The sequence below is a fragment of the Mastacembelus armatus genome, unplaced genomic scaffold (assembly GCF_900324485.2).
Source record: "Mastacembelus armatus unplaced genomic scaffold, fMasArm1.2, whole genome shotgun sequence".
NCBI classification, from domain to species: Eukaryota; Metazoa; Chordata; class Actinopteri; order Synbranchiformes; family Mastacembelidae; genus Mastacembelus; species Mastacembelus armatus.
Window position 1 is genome coordinate 142,986 of NW_022872939.1, and position 14,615 is coordinate 157,600.

Genomic DNA, 14,615 nt, shown 5'->3' on the forward strand with positions numbered 1-14,615 from the left:
TTTGTATTTCATGCTTGTGGATCATAACCAGGTTGTAAGTAGTGGTTCAAAAGTTTATTGAAAACTAAATTTAAACTCAAACAGGTTGCTCATTACCTGATCAAAAGTTTTAGACCATAGCCCAAAAAACCCTAAGACAGAAATAAAAGTGTCAAAAAAGGACTCAGTAGTAAGGAACCCCACCATTTTGGAACTGGCATCAGTTTTTGTAAATGTCCTTTGTCATTAATGCCCAAACATTCTCAACTGGATTTAGATCAGGAGAACATGCAGAATGGTCCAACAGAGCAATGTTGTTCACCAGAAGTCCTTTGTCAGGCAGGCGTTGTAAACTACAGTGTTGTCCTGTTGAAAGACCCATTCAGATGAGGGTCAAGGGGATGCCAGCTGCATTATCTCCACATAGCCAGATGCTGTTTGATGCCCCTAAAAAATCTGAAGCTCCATTTTCCCATTGACAGAAAAATGAAACCTGGGTCATGATGGAGCCTCCTCTGCTGTGCTGTGTAGAAAACACCTCCAGTGGGATCTCCCTGTCATGCCAGTAACGTTGGAAGCCATCAGGACTGATTAAATTAAACTTTGAACTTTCATTGAACTTTCTTCCACCTTCCTAACAGCTGAATAAATCTTAAAAAGGCACCTGTGACTGGCATCATCTATGTTATTTCACACAGTAAATACGTCACTGAATCAGGGAACTCTCACTCCGACTGTAGACTGATATCCTGTAGTACTCATTAACTGACTGGTTGATCTGCTATCAAAGGACCTGGTGCTCCAAAATTATGAAGATGGTTTATCCATCCATCCATCCATCCATCCATCCATCTTCTTCCGCTTATCCAGGGCCGGGTCGCGGGGGCAGTAGCCGAATCAGGCATACCCAGACTTCAAAGATGGTTTATGATATTCATAATTCATGAACCAGACCTATTAAACACATTAATGTTCAATACATACAGCGGGGAAAATAAGTATTTGACACATCAGCATTTTTATCAGTAAGGGGATTTCTAAGTGGGCTATTGACACACAATTTCCACCAGATGTAGCCATCAAGCCAAATATTGAATTCATACAAAGAAATCAGAACATTTAAGTATACAAGTTGAGTCATAATAAATAAAGTGAAATGACACAGGGAATAAGTATTGAACACATGAAGATAAGAAGGTGCAAAATGGCATAGAAAGCCAGGAGATCACCTGAAATCTGTCAGTATTGAGAAAGCAACCCTGCCCCCTATCAGTACTAATTGATATCAGCTGCTTTAGTCCTAATTGATGGCCTATAAAGGCTTCTCATTACCCAGGAGGCACACAGGAAAGACTTCATGATGGGTAAAAGCAAAGAACTCTCTCAAGATCTTCGTAATCTTATCGTTGAAAAGCATTTTGATGGGAATGGTTATAGGCGCATTTCCAGAATGCTGAATGTTCCTGTGAGCACTGTGGGGGCCATTATCCGGAAATGGAAAGAGCATCAGTTCACCATAAACCGGCCACGATAAGGTGCTCCACGTAAGATCCCTGTCCGAGGAGTCCAAAGAATAATCAGGAGAGTTCTCCAAGACCCAAGAACCACTCGGGCAGAACTTCAGGAAGACCTTGCATCAGCAGGTACTGTTGTTTCAAAGAAAACTATAAGCAATGCACTGAACCGCCATGGCATCCATGCACGCTCACCACGTAAGACTCCACTGCTGAACAAAAAGCATGTTGAGGCTCGGTTAAAGTTTGCGAAAGAGCATTTGGAGAAGCCTGTGGATTATTGGGAGACTATAGTATGGTCAGATGAAAGCAAAATTGAACGTTTTGGCAGTCATTCTACACACCATGTTTGGAGAAGAAATGGCACTGCCCACTACCCCAAGAACACCATACCAACAGCTAAGTTTGGGGGTGGAAGCATCATGGTTTGGGGCTGCTTTTCAGCAAGGGGTACTGGCAGACTTCATATTATTGAAGGCAGGATGAATGGAGAAATGTACCGGGACATTCTGGATAAAAATCTGCTGCCATCTACCAGAAAGCTGAAAATGAAAAGAGGGTGGACATTTCAGCAAGACAATGATCCCAAACACAAGGCCAAGGAAACAATGAAGTGGTTTCAAAGAAAGAAAATCAAGTTGCTTGAATGGCCCAGTCAATCACCTGACCTAAATCCCATAGAAAGTCTGTGGAGAGAACTGATGATCAAAGTTCATAAAAGAGGCCCAAGGAACCTTCAAGATTTAAAGACCATTTGTGTGGAAGAATGGGCCAGAATCACTCCTGAGCAATGCAGAGGACTGGTCTCTCCATACAAGAGGCGTCTAGAAGCTGTGATCACCAACAAAGGCTTTTCTACAAAGTATTAAATAAAGTGTGTTCAATACTTATTCCCTGTGTCATTTCACTTTATTTATTATGACTCAATTTGTATACTTAAATGTTCTGATTTCTTTGTATGAATTCGATATTTGGCTTGATGGCTGCATCTGGTGGAAATTGTGTGTCAATAGCCCACTTAGAAATCCCCTTACTGATAAAAATGCTGATGTGTCAAATACTTATTTTCCCCGCTGTATATACTTAATACATATATATTTAATTTCACTACATTGTAGAGTGTTTTTCTACACTCAAGTAAACTCAAAGCACTTTTACTCTTTGCCCATTCACCCATCCGCTGACACTTCGATGGAACTACCACCAGGGGCAACTTGGGTTGGGTTTTCTTCCCCAAAGACACAAAAATATGTGGACTAGTGAAGCCAGGGATTGAGTCACCAACACTGCTTCATGATTGACCTGCTCTACCTGCTAAGCCACAGCCTCTATTTCATATTCTATTATTATTATTATTACTATTCATATTCTATTTGATAGCAATAGAGAAGCAAAGACAAAAGCCAGTCTTAGACCTATCTCCCACAGTTTCCACCAGCAATTAAGAGATCCTTGACTATCACAATGCTGGACATTTTCAAGGGTTTTGGTCTGGTGGACATGTCCTGTTTACAGCAGTGTAATGTCTTGGTGGGTCCTTATGCTTTCTGATATAGACCTCAACCAAAGTGGTCAATTTCAACATTTCTTCTTGTGTGAATGCGCTGATGGGCTGTTAGAGTACTTGACCTATTGAAAGCTTTTCCACATTGCTCACACCAGAACGGCTTCTCTCCAGAGTGAGTGCGCTGATGTGTTTTCAGGTGGCCTAAGTGGGAGAAGGCTTTTCCACACTGGTCGCACCAGTATGGCTTCTCTCCAGAGTGAATACGCTGATGTGTTTTCAGGGAGTCTAACCATGAGAAGGCTTTTCCACATTGCTCACACCAGTACGGCTTCGCTCCAGAGTGAATACGCTTATGGTTTTTGAGGTGGCCTAACATTGTGAAGGCTTTTCCACACTGGTCACAGCTGTATGGCTTCTCTCCAGAGTGAATGCGCTGATGTGTTTTCAGGTGGCCTAAGTGGGAGAAGGCTTTTCCACACTGGTTACAGCTGTATGGCTTCTCTCCAGAGTGAATGCGCTGATGTGTTTTCAGGTGGCCTAAGTGGGAGAAGGCTTTTCCACACTGGTCGCACGAGAACAGCTTCTGTCCAGAGTGAATACGCTGATGGCTTTTGAGGGAGCCTGACTCTGTGAAGGCTTTTCCACACTGGTCGCACGAGAACAGCTTCTGTCCAGAGTGAATACGCTGATGCCTTTTGAGGGAGCCTGAGTGTGAGAAGGCTTTTCCACACTGGTCACATCTGTACAGCTTTTCTCCAGTGTGAATGCGCTGATGGGCTGTTAGAGTACTTGACCTATTGAAAGCTTTTCCACATTGCTCACACCAGAACGGTTTCTCTCCAGAGTGAATGCGCTGATGTGTTTTCAGGTGGCCTAAGTGGGAGAATGCTTTTCCACACTGGTCGCACGAGAACAGCTTCTGTCCAGAGTGAATACGCTGATGGCTTTTGAGGGAGCCTGACTCTGTGAAGGCTTTTCCACACTGGTCACACGAGAACAGCTTCTGTCCAGAGTGAATACACTGATGCCTTTTGAGGGAGCCTGAGTGTGAGAAGGCTTTTCCACACTGGTCACATCTGTACAGCTTTTCTCCAGTGTGAATGCGCTGATGGGCTGTTAGAGTACTTGACCTATTGAAAGCTTTTCCACATTGCTCACACCAGAACGGCTTCTCTCCAGAGTGAATGCGCTGATGTGTTTTCAGGTGGCCTAAGTGGGAGAAGGCTTTTCCACACTGGTCGCACCAGTATGGCTTCTCTCCAGAGTGAATGCGCTGATGTGTTTTCAGGGAGTCTAACCATGAGAAGGCTTTTCCACATTGCTCACACCAGTACGGCTTCTCTCCAGAGTGAATACGCTTATGGTTTTTGAGGTGGCCTAACATTGTGAAGGCTTTTCCACACTGGTCGCACCAGTATGGCTTCTCTCCAGAGTGAATACGCTTATGGTTTTTGAGGTGGCCTAACATTGTGAAGGATTTTCCACACTGGTCACAGCTGTATGGCTTCTCTCCAGAGTGAATGCGCTGATGTGTTTTCAGGTGGCCTAAATGGGAGAAGGCTTTTCCACACTGGTCACAGTTGTACGTTTTCTTTGCAGTGTGAACATGCTGATTAATCTCTAAACTCTGCAATGTTATGAAGGTCTTCTTCATTCCCTTTCTTCTTTTCTATTTGTAAAAAAGAAGAAAAAAGCAAAATTGAGAGAAGATATGAAATAACATGATAGAACAATCTAAAACCATAAATGACATTTACAACATGTCTATGAAACATGAACATCATGAAAACTGTTTCCTTAGAGTGCTATTTCATTCCAAAGTTGTACGTTGTGTTGTGTCTCATCCACATATTTTGTCATTTATTTTTAAAACTATTTTTAACAGTTTTATTAACATTATTTATATATATATATATATTTATATATATATATATTATATAAACAATTATATATAATATATAACTTTAAACTTTTCATCATCTTTCATTTGTAAACAGAGGACACAACTCTCTGAAGTGCAGCACCATATTTTTAAAGCACTTACTTAATTTTGAAATTAAACAGTCTCTTAAATCTAAATTAATTTTTCTCTTATCCAAATTTGGTTTTCAGAAACAGCCACCAAACTGTCTGGTGATGATTACTTGACCAAGTTTTACGAAAATTGACCAACATAAGATTGAGTACGCCAGCTTGGTGACAAAGACACTCTGTGCCTGCAGCTTAGAGACCAGTCTTGGAACTCCGACTGATTCCACTCTAAGGACCAAATGGCCTCCAAAGCAGACTTTCTTGCCCTGCTTACATAGTAATCCAGCAAGCTCCAGGTAATGGCTTGCAGCTAAGTACTCTGTGGTGAACAGCTGATGTCTCAAACTACAAAAACATAGAAATATTTTTTCCCCCAAGTCTTCCTTTAAACTATAGAACTTAGTACCAAACTCTAACATGATGTAACAAATTTCAACCATCGTCACTGACAAGTTCAGTCCATAAATTCCATGAATCTATTCCATTGTTCATCATGTATCATTTTAATCAGTGTTCTTTCCCATGTCCTCTTTTCCTGTGTACTGTACCTATGGAAATAAATGTATTTAGATTTAAAAACCTGGTAATTTCATTTTTATTGTCTTTTTATAAGTCTCTGTTTGGTATGATCCCCTCCTTCAGATTTGAGATTTAATTTTAATAATAGTTCATTTTTATTGTGACTCACCTGAGAAAAGCCTGGTCGTCCAGTTGAAATTATTATTACAATATGAAGTAATAAACCACAATTGTAGTCCCTCTAAACTAAATGCAAACCTATGTATAGATATTGCCAAGATGGCGGGTGTATTGCCAAGATGGCGCCGCGGACGGCATTGTTATTTTTGTTAGTTTGTCCTGCACTTTGTTTCTGTAACTTAAGTTTCACTCGGGCTGAACTGCTAAGCATTCGGCAGCACTCCCAGGATATTTTTCCTCCAATTTTTGCACACTCGGACGTTTTGTGGAGCGTTTTAGTTGGCGGAGCGGCTGCGCTTCTCAGAAAGCGCAAACGCGGAAAGTGCGCTGGTGAAACTTCGGTGAAACCTCAGGACAGCGCTGCCCAGCATACATCTGGCGAATCTCCGCTCGCTACCCAACAAGATGGATGAAATACACCTGTACACGGTGGTGGGACATGCTTTTACATCAATGAGAGATGGTGTACAGATGTAACAGTGTTGAAGAAGATCTGCTGTCCTGACCTGGTAGTGCTTTTCATAAACTGTAAACCCTTCTACTCGCCGCAGGAGTTTTCCTCGTGCGTTCTGGTCAGTGTTTACATTCCCCTGCAAGCGACGCGCTGCATCAGCTGGCTGAGGAGATCGCAAACACAGAGCAGCAACACCCGGACTCTGTTTTTATCATCCTCTGTGACTTTAATAAAGCACACCTGAGCCATGAACTGCCCAAATTCAAGCAGCACATCAAGTGCCCCACCAGAGAGGGCAATATTCTGGATCACTGCTACACCACAATAAAGGATGCATATCACGCCGTCCCCAGAGCAGCTTTAGGACTCTCTGACCACTGTCTGGTCCACCTCATACCAACATACAGGCAAAAGCTCAAATCTGTTAAGCCTGTAGTGAGAACTGTCAAGAGATGGACCAGGGAAACAGAGCAGGAGCTACAGGCCTGCTTTGAATGCACTGACTGGAGTGTTTTTGAAGCTGCTGCCACAAACCTGGACGAACTCACGGACTCTGTTACATCTTACATCAGTTTCTGTGAGGACATATGCATTCCCACCCGGACCTTCTTAACATACAACAACGACAAACCGTGGTTCTCTGGAAAACTCAGACGGCTTCGTAAAGCCAAAGGAGATGCCTACAGAAGTGGTGATCGAGTCTTGTATAATCAGGCCAGGAACACACTGAATAAGGAGATCAGAGCAGCTAAGAGGAGCTACTCCAAAAAGCTGGAAAACCAGTTTACAGCTAACGACTCTGCTTCAGTGTGGAGAGGCCTGAGGACAATAACCAACTATAAGACTCCATCCCCCTCCTCAATAGGCAATCAAATGCTGGTGAACGATCTGAATGAGTTCTATTGCAGATTTGAATCACCCCCCACACACTCTGATTGTCCTCCAGAGCAACCATTAACACCTCCAACCATCAACCCCCTCTCCACCGCTCCGATACTTCAGACCAGTGTGGATGATGTGTGTCGGCTCTTCAGGAAGCAGAAGAGAAGGAAAGCACCAGGATCAGATGGGGTTTCACCAACACGCCTCAGAACCTGTGCTGACCAGCTGGCTCCCATCTTCTCTCTGATCTTCAACAGATCACTGGAGCTGTGTGAAGTCCCTGCAGGCTTCAAACGCTCCACCATCATTCCCATCCCCAAGAAGCCAAAAATCACGGGACTCAATGACTACAGACCAGTGGCTCTGACATCTGTGGTCATGAAGTCCTTTGAAAGACTGGTGTTGGCCCATCTGAAGAACGTCACTGGACCCTTCCTGGACCCCCTGCAGTTTGCCTACCGATCCAATCAGTCCGTGGATGATGCAGTCAATATGGGGCTGCACTACATCCTGCAACATCTGGACAAACCAGGGACTTATGTAAGGATTCTGTTTGTGGACTTCAGCTCGGCATTCAACACCATCATCCCATCACTCCTCCAGAATAAACTCTCCCAGCTCTCCGTTCCCGACTCTACCTGTCAGTGGATTACAAGCTTCCTGACGGATAGGCAACAGCTAGTGAGGATGGGGAAATCTACTTCTGGCTCCCGCATCACCAGCACCGGCGCCCCCCAGGGGTGTGTTCTCTCCCCACTGCTCTTCTCCCTCTACACAAACGACTGCACCTCCCGTGACTCCTCTGTGAAACTCCTGAAGTTTGCAGATGACACCACTGTCATTGGTCTCATCCAGGACGGTGAAGAGTCTGCATACAGACAGGAGGTGGAGCAGCTGGCTTGCTGGTGCAGTCACAACAACTTGGAGCTAAACACGCTCAAAACAGTGGAGATGGTTGTGGACTTCAGGAGAAATTCCCCCGCCCACCCCCCTCTCACCATTATGAACAGCACTGTGGCACTAGTGGAGTCATTCAGGTTCCTGGGCACCACCATCTCTCAGGACCTGAAGTGGAACTTCCATATTGACTCCATCACGAAGAAGGCCCAGCAGAGGTTGTACTTCCTGCGCCAGCTGAAGAAGTTCAACCTTCCACAGACGCTGCTGACCCAGTTCTACTCAACGGTCATCGAGTCTATCCTGTGCTCCTCCATCACTGTCTGGTTTAGTTCCGCCTCTAAATCAGACATCCGAAGACTTCAGAGAACAGTTCGGACTGCTGAGAAGATCATCGGTGTTACCCTACCCACCCTCCAAGACCTGTTCACCTCCAGAGTGAGAAAAAGAGCTCAGAAAATCACTCTGGATGCCACCCACCCGAGCCACCACCTCTTCCAGCTCTTACCCTCTGGCCGGCGCTTCAGAGCTCCAAACATCAAGACAGCCCGGCACAAAGGAAGCTTCTTCCCTCAGGCCATCCAACTCTTAAACTCATAGCTCTCCATCATTCCCTTCCACCACCTGCACTATGACACTGGCACCTTTTTGCTCTTTGCACACCAGTTAGTTCCCCTTTCATCCTGTTTTTCAGGTTATCTGTGCATTTTTCTTTTAGCTTTTTGTAGCATTTCTGTAGCATTTATGTTTACTGTTTGACCCCTGTAGCATTTGTATTTATGTCTGTTTGCACTGGAGTACCCCCCCTGTACCTAAACAAATTCCTTGTGTGTGTGTGTGCACACACTTGGCAATAAAGCTCATTCTGATTCTGATTCTGATATGTAATTTTTCTAAAAGCTGTGTCCCAATTCAGGGGCTGCATCTTTCGAAGGCTGCATTTGAAGGTTGACTGCGTCACAGCGCTGCTTTTCATCAGCTCAAACACAATGCATTTCCACCTAGTCCAGGAGGGTCACTGTGTGGTACGGCACATGCACCACGTCCTGACACAAGACCCTCCAGTGCATAGTGAGAGCACCTGAGATGATCATTGGTGTCTCTCTCCCTCCCTCCAGGACATCTACAGCACCCATCTCACCCGCAAAGCCATCAGCATTGCCGGTGATCCCACCCACCTGTCACACAGCTTCTTTAGTGTGCTCCCAGCAGGGAGAAGGCTGAGGAGTCTCCGAGCTAGGACCAGGAGACTGAAGGACAGCTTCATCCACCAGGCTATCAGGAAGCTGAACTCTCTCAGCTATGCTATATTTTACCCTACTGGTTATTATTAACCTGTAAAATCAAGGACTGTCGTAGAATTTGTTTCACCTATGTGTTTAGTTAGCCTTCAGTTTTGGAGCATTAATGTTTGTATGCACCTATGTTGGTCCGTATCAGAGGGGGAGAAAGTTTTTATTTCTACACCGAGTGGCGTTTGTTTGGAGAATTTGTCTGTGCCTGAGCTCTGGTTGCTCCAGGGAAGAAATAAAAGGACTCTCTGTGTCCTGCATTTGGGTCCTACACCTCATCTCTTCACCTACCACACCAACAACATGACAGCTTCCTTTGAATAAAAGTAACTTTAAGTCAGAATTTATGAATGGTTATGAATAATTTCACTGGTGACCTGTCCATAGTGTACCTGGACAGAAAGACGGCTGGGATAGGCTCCAGCAGATCCCCGTGACCCTAGTTCAGGAATAAGTGGGTATAGAAAATGGATGGATGGATGAATAATTTCAGGCTTGACTGTATATAGTATGAGACGTCCCATAAAGAAAATAACTTTTTTTAATACTCAGGATTGAAATAAAGGTATATTTTAACATAAACTATTTATTTATTATTTATTTAAACTCTTTAAAAGTAAGTAAATACTTTTTGTCTGTCTGTCCTGCTGTAAACTCATCTGAAAACAATGATTTGAAAGATAAACTTTAAAGTAAAGTATAGAAAACCATTACTCAAATAAACAAACACCTGTCAAACTGGCTTGACCAGTTTTCTATCTATTAAGTCCTGAACACTGACCTGCTGATCGCTGGGACCAGAGGACGAGTCGGGCTCGTTGGTCAGGTGGTCTGGGTCGATGAAATCTTCCTGGTCCTGGTCGTCCTTCCTTATTCCGCTCTTGTATTCGTCCAGTTCGACATAATCCGGATCCTGATCCTCCTCTTTATATGCGCCTTTGTTGTGGTCCTGGTCGATAAAACCCGGGTCTGCGTTCTCCTCCATCATAACAATGATGTAGTGCTCGTGGTCGATACAATCCGGGTCCTGACTCTCCTCTTTAATTTCATGTTTGTAGTATTCCTTGTAGACAAAGCCTGAGTCCTGGTTCTCCTCTTTAATCTCGGTTTTGTAGTAGTTATCGCTGTTTCCATGCTCTGGTTCTGTTTTTGTCGGCGCCATTTTGAGACGCAAACGTCACCAGAAGCTGAAGCCCCGCCCCCTTAGTAACCGTTGCTAAGTGTCAGCAGTGTGTGACTGGGCCTCGATGGGAGTGTTGTCAGTGTTTGAGTCACTGTCACAATATCGTGGTGTGGAAATCAATGATGTGTGACAATAGTAAAGTTTGTGTACATTATTTACATTTGTAGACGTGTGATATATATGGAAGAAGGTGTTTATATTCACATTGGAGTATGAACTGAATATCTCATTTGGAAACAAAGTGTATTTATGGAAGTGAGGGCTCCACTCTGTGATGAGTGCTTGTGTGACTGTGGCTATATAGTGTTTTCAGACTTAAACTATGAGGACCACCATGTCCATGGTGTCACTGTAAAGCAAACACTGAGGGTTCATGTGATGTGTTTCACTTCCTTCTAGATCCAACACAGATTATTTGGTGAAGGATTAAACAAATAATAAATCAGATGTTTAAAGGCTGTAAGTAAGTCACTGTGTGGACTGTTAGACTGACATTTACATCATATGTCCCCTCAGCATGTCTATAATGTCTGCACCAAACTTTACTCTGACACAAAGCAGTGAGTCCAGAGAGCACAGCTGCAACCAACCCCCATCAGGAGGCTCTAGAGCTCTTCACAGCCACTGGATGCTGATAGATCCTTCAGACACAGATGGGACTCAACATGTTGAAATGGATGTAGCTAAATGTTGTGTGGTCTATAAACATGTTCATCAGAACAGAGCAACAACAAGACGTCATAAATTCACTTGTCATTATTTGTAATTAATTAATTAATTAAAGGAAAGCTTTTTTCCTGACACATAATATGAACAGAACTTTTTTTTTTTAAATTTAGTGATATATCTACAATTATAATAATCCATCCATCCATTATCTATACCCGCTTATTCCTAACCAGGGTCACAAGGATCTGCTGGACCCTATCCCAGCTCTCTTTGGGTGAAAGGCAGGGGTTCTCTTCAGTTTCTTCCCACAGTCCAAAAACATGTATGTCAGGTTGATTGGTGTTTCGAAATTGCCCATAGGAGTGAGTGTGACTGTATTTATCTGTATACACAGAGGCTTCTTTTCAAATCATTTACACTCATCAACATGTGAAGTTAACACATTACCTGGAAAACTATGCCATGCATGAACTACCAAACTGAACAGTGAAATGAACTACTAACAGATTTGGACTTAAAGGAAAGTCTGTAAGTTGTTGCAACAGTGCTGTTATTTCCTCTGATTGATTTTTACAGCAGATGTGTGTCTCTCTCTCTGTCGTATATGGTTTCTGTCTCTTTCAATGAATGATGAACAACTGTGCAGTCGAGCTGCTACTTGTGTCGATGCACTTCTGAAGGTGTCTCTGTGACATCACGTCCAAGAATGTTTAGACATTAAAGGTCTGTCAGACACATGATGACATATGACACACACACACACACACACACACACACACATAGAAAATACACTCATTGGATGTACATTATAAAGTCATAACTACATGAAGTGGTACAGTGGATCCATCCATCCATCCATCTTCTATACCCGCTTTTCCTGGTTCAGGGTCATGGGGATCTGCTGGAGCCTATCCCAGCTCTCTCTCGGGTGGAAGGCAGGGGTACACCCTGGACAGGTCACCAGTCTGTCGCAGGGCCACATATAGACACACAAAGACAGACAACCTCACACACTCACACTCACTCCTACGGGCAATTTTAGAGTCACCAATCAACCTAACATGCATGTTTTTTGGACTGTGGAGGAAACCGGAGTACCCGGAGTAAACCCACGCAAGCACAGGGAGAACATGCAAACTCCACACAGAAAGGCCGGGATGCGAACCCACGACCTTCTTGCTGTGAGGCAACAGTGCTAACCACTCAGCCACCATGCTGCACAGTGGATCCAATAAGTTGATATTCACTTTGGATATGGATGTATCATTTGTTGGGCACAGCATACTAGATTGAAACATATCTAGAAGTATGTCTTTGAAAGTCAGGATGCAAGGCTGCTAAACTTGCTAAACTATGCACATTTCCATCAGCAATATAACAGTTATACAGCACCCTTGTACAGCATGAGAGCCACTGGCTTAGCAGCCTAGCATGTTATTTTAATGGTATGATACAAAATATTCGACTCATATATATTTGATAAATGTTGTTAGTTGCTAATGAAAATAAGTGTTTTATCATTTTTTAAACAATGAATTCCAAGCATCAATGATATTGGTGATAGCATTTAATATCTTATTTTAGATGCATTTATTCTTCCCTTGCATTATATAATTGTTCACTATTTTCTATTACATTTGATCCATTGATTATTAGTATATTATGTGTATGTAGTAATTGCTCTGAATTTGATTGAATCATTAATTGATTACGTGGTTACTTTGGATTAAGTCACTTGTTTAAACTGGTGGTGATTGGTCAGTTTGCCTTAAATAGTTATTCAGGTCATGGATGACGTATTAGAAATTCACTGAAATGCTCAAAGGGGAAATGTGGTGTAAAAATCCCACTCTGACATGATCTTCCTCACTTGATGTAGCTGGATTTCAGTAAGTGTGTGAACAAAACTCAAACTCAGACTCCTAATCCATTGTGCTCTGCATCATGGGTTGGAATCCCATTCTCACAGAGGAAGCTGTTATTTGGTCTTCAATGAGATATCATCTCATGTCAATCATCAACATCTTTATGAGGTTAAGGTGAAGACACAAACTACACATCAAACTCTCAAGTAGTAAACAGTTTCAACGTTTATGCAGAATGCATGTGCACTGAGTAATGTGCTTGTGTAGTTTGAAGGAAGAACAAAAGAGGATGAAGAGCACATCATGCTTAGCAAATTCAACACAACACGTGTGCAGCATTAACCATTAACTGCCTTGCAACATCAAGGTGTAATAGAGGTTCTATTTCATCCCTACTGACCGCCATTTGCTTGTCGCCAAGAGCCTCGTGACTGTATTACAGTCGGAGCTGCAAGTGCATCTCGCCCTCCAGGGGCTAAATTAATATTATAATTTACCCGGAACAGGTAAGTAAATTTGTGTTGTATCATATATTGGCCGTAGCGTGTACTGCTCTGCCAATTATATTGAATTGAATGTTTTTTTTTCCCAGTTGGTGACAGTCGTTTTCATCCCCTCTCCCAAATTGTGGTTTTTTGTTGCTTTGTGTAGCCGTGTATGGCTTGCCCAAGTTACTTATGTGCATTGCCGGGCTCGGCATTGTTTAGCTATTATATCGGCAGTGACGTTTTACTGTTCGCCTTGATTTAACCTTATAATTATTAATTCCGATTGTTTCCGAATCATCAGTGGCGTTTTTGGCGTTTTTCGACGTGACTTCGGAAACGCAGAGTAGTGTTGCAGACTGGCCTTGTTGATCGTCAGCCGCATTTTTTGAGTCGACAGTGGCGCTTTCTGCTCAACCCGACTCTCTGAAAAGGTGTTTCCTTAACTCACTCCACCTTAATATATATTTCATTATCGCACAATGCTTGAATCCTTGTGCTGTAGGACTTGTTTTCAGCCCCTCGAACCTGAGGATGGGCATGATTTATGTCCTTCCTGTCTTGGTGTGGACCATCTCAAGGAAGCACTATCTGACAATGCATGCATCAATTGCAGTATTTTGCCCCGATCCGTACGGACAGCCCGCTTGGCTGCATTTCAACAGCCTACTGACTGGTTGGCGGATGGGCAGTTGAGCCCGTTGCCACTGGGCCAGACTGCGGGTTTAAAGCGTACCGCTGCAGCGGGGGCATCCGTTCCGACTAAGCGAATGAGAACAGAGAGCTCTGGGAAATTGTCTGCTCGGGTGGACCATCTTACTACGGAGTTGGCTCAGATGAGAACCCTCCTCCAGAATATTCAGACGGCTGGCAACCGTGGGACCACTGTCTGTGAAGAAGACGCCATCTCATTGGCGGCATCTGATACATATTTTCATGAAGGTCCAGTAGCTATGAGCTCTAGGACTTCAGAATCGGGCTCCCATACCTCTACCAGTTCTCAGGGTGGCGGGCATGAATCTGCGGCTTCGGCCATCCGTACGGCTCTTGCCCGCTTGCAGCTAGACATTTCACAGGCACAATCAGCTACTTCCAGTGCCTTCTTTAGACGGCATGATGCCGTATCATGCTTTGCTGTTCCCCCTTCGGAGGAATATG

The 14,615-nt window shown here is 43.6% G+C and overlaps 1 protein-coding gene across 1 annotated transcript in view; it reads right to left on the reverse strand.

The window, feature by feature from the left end:
* LOC113137739 (zinc finger protein 721-like) overlaps positions 1 to 14,615 on the reverse strand; it is a 747,607-nt gene that overhangs the window by 56,756 nt on the left and 676,236 nt on the right. The window contains exon 4 of the mRNA XM_033325117.1: positions 3,118 to 4,627. Within this exon, the coding sequence (XP_033181008.1) occupies positions 3,118 to 4,627 (1,510 nt within the window). The remainder of the gene's footprint in view (positions 1 to 3,117; positions 4,628 to 14,615) is intronic.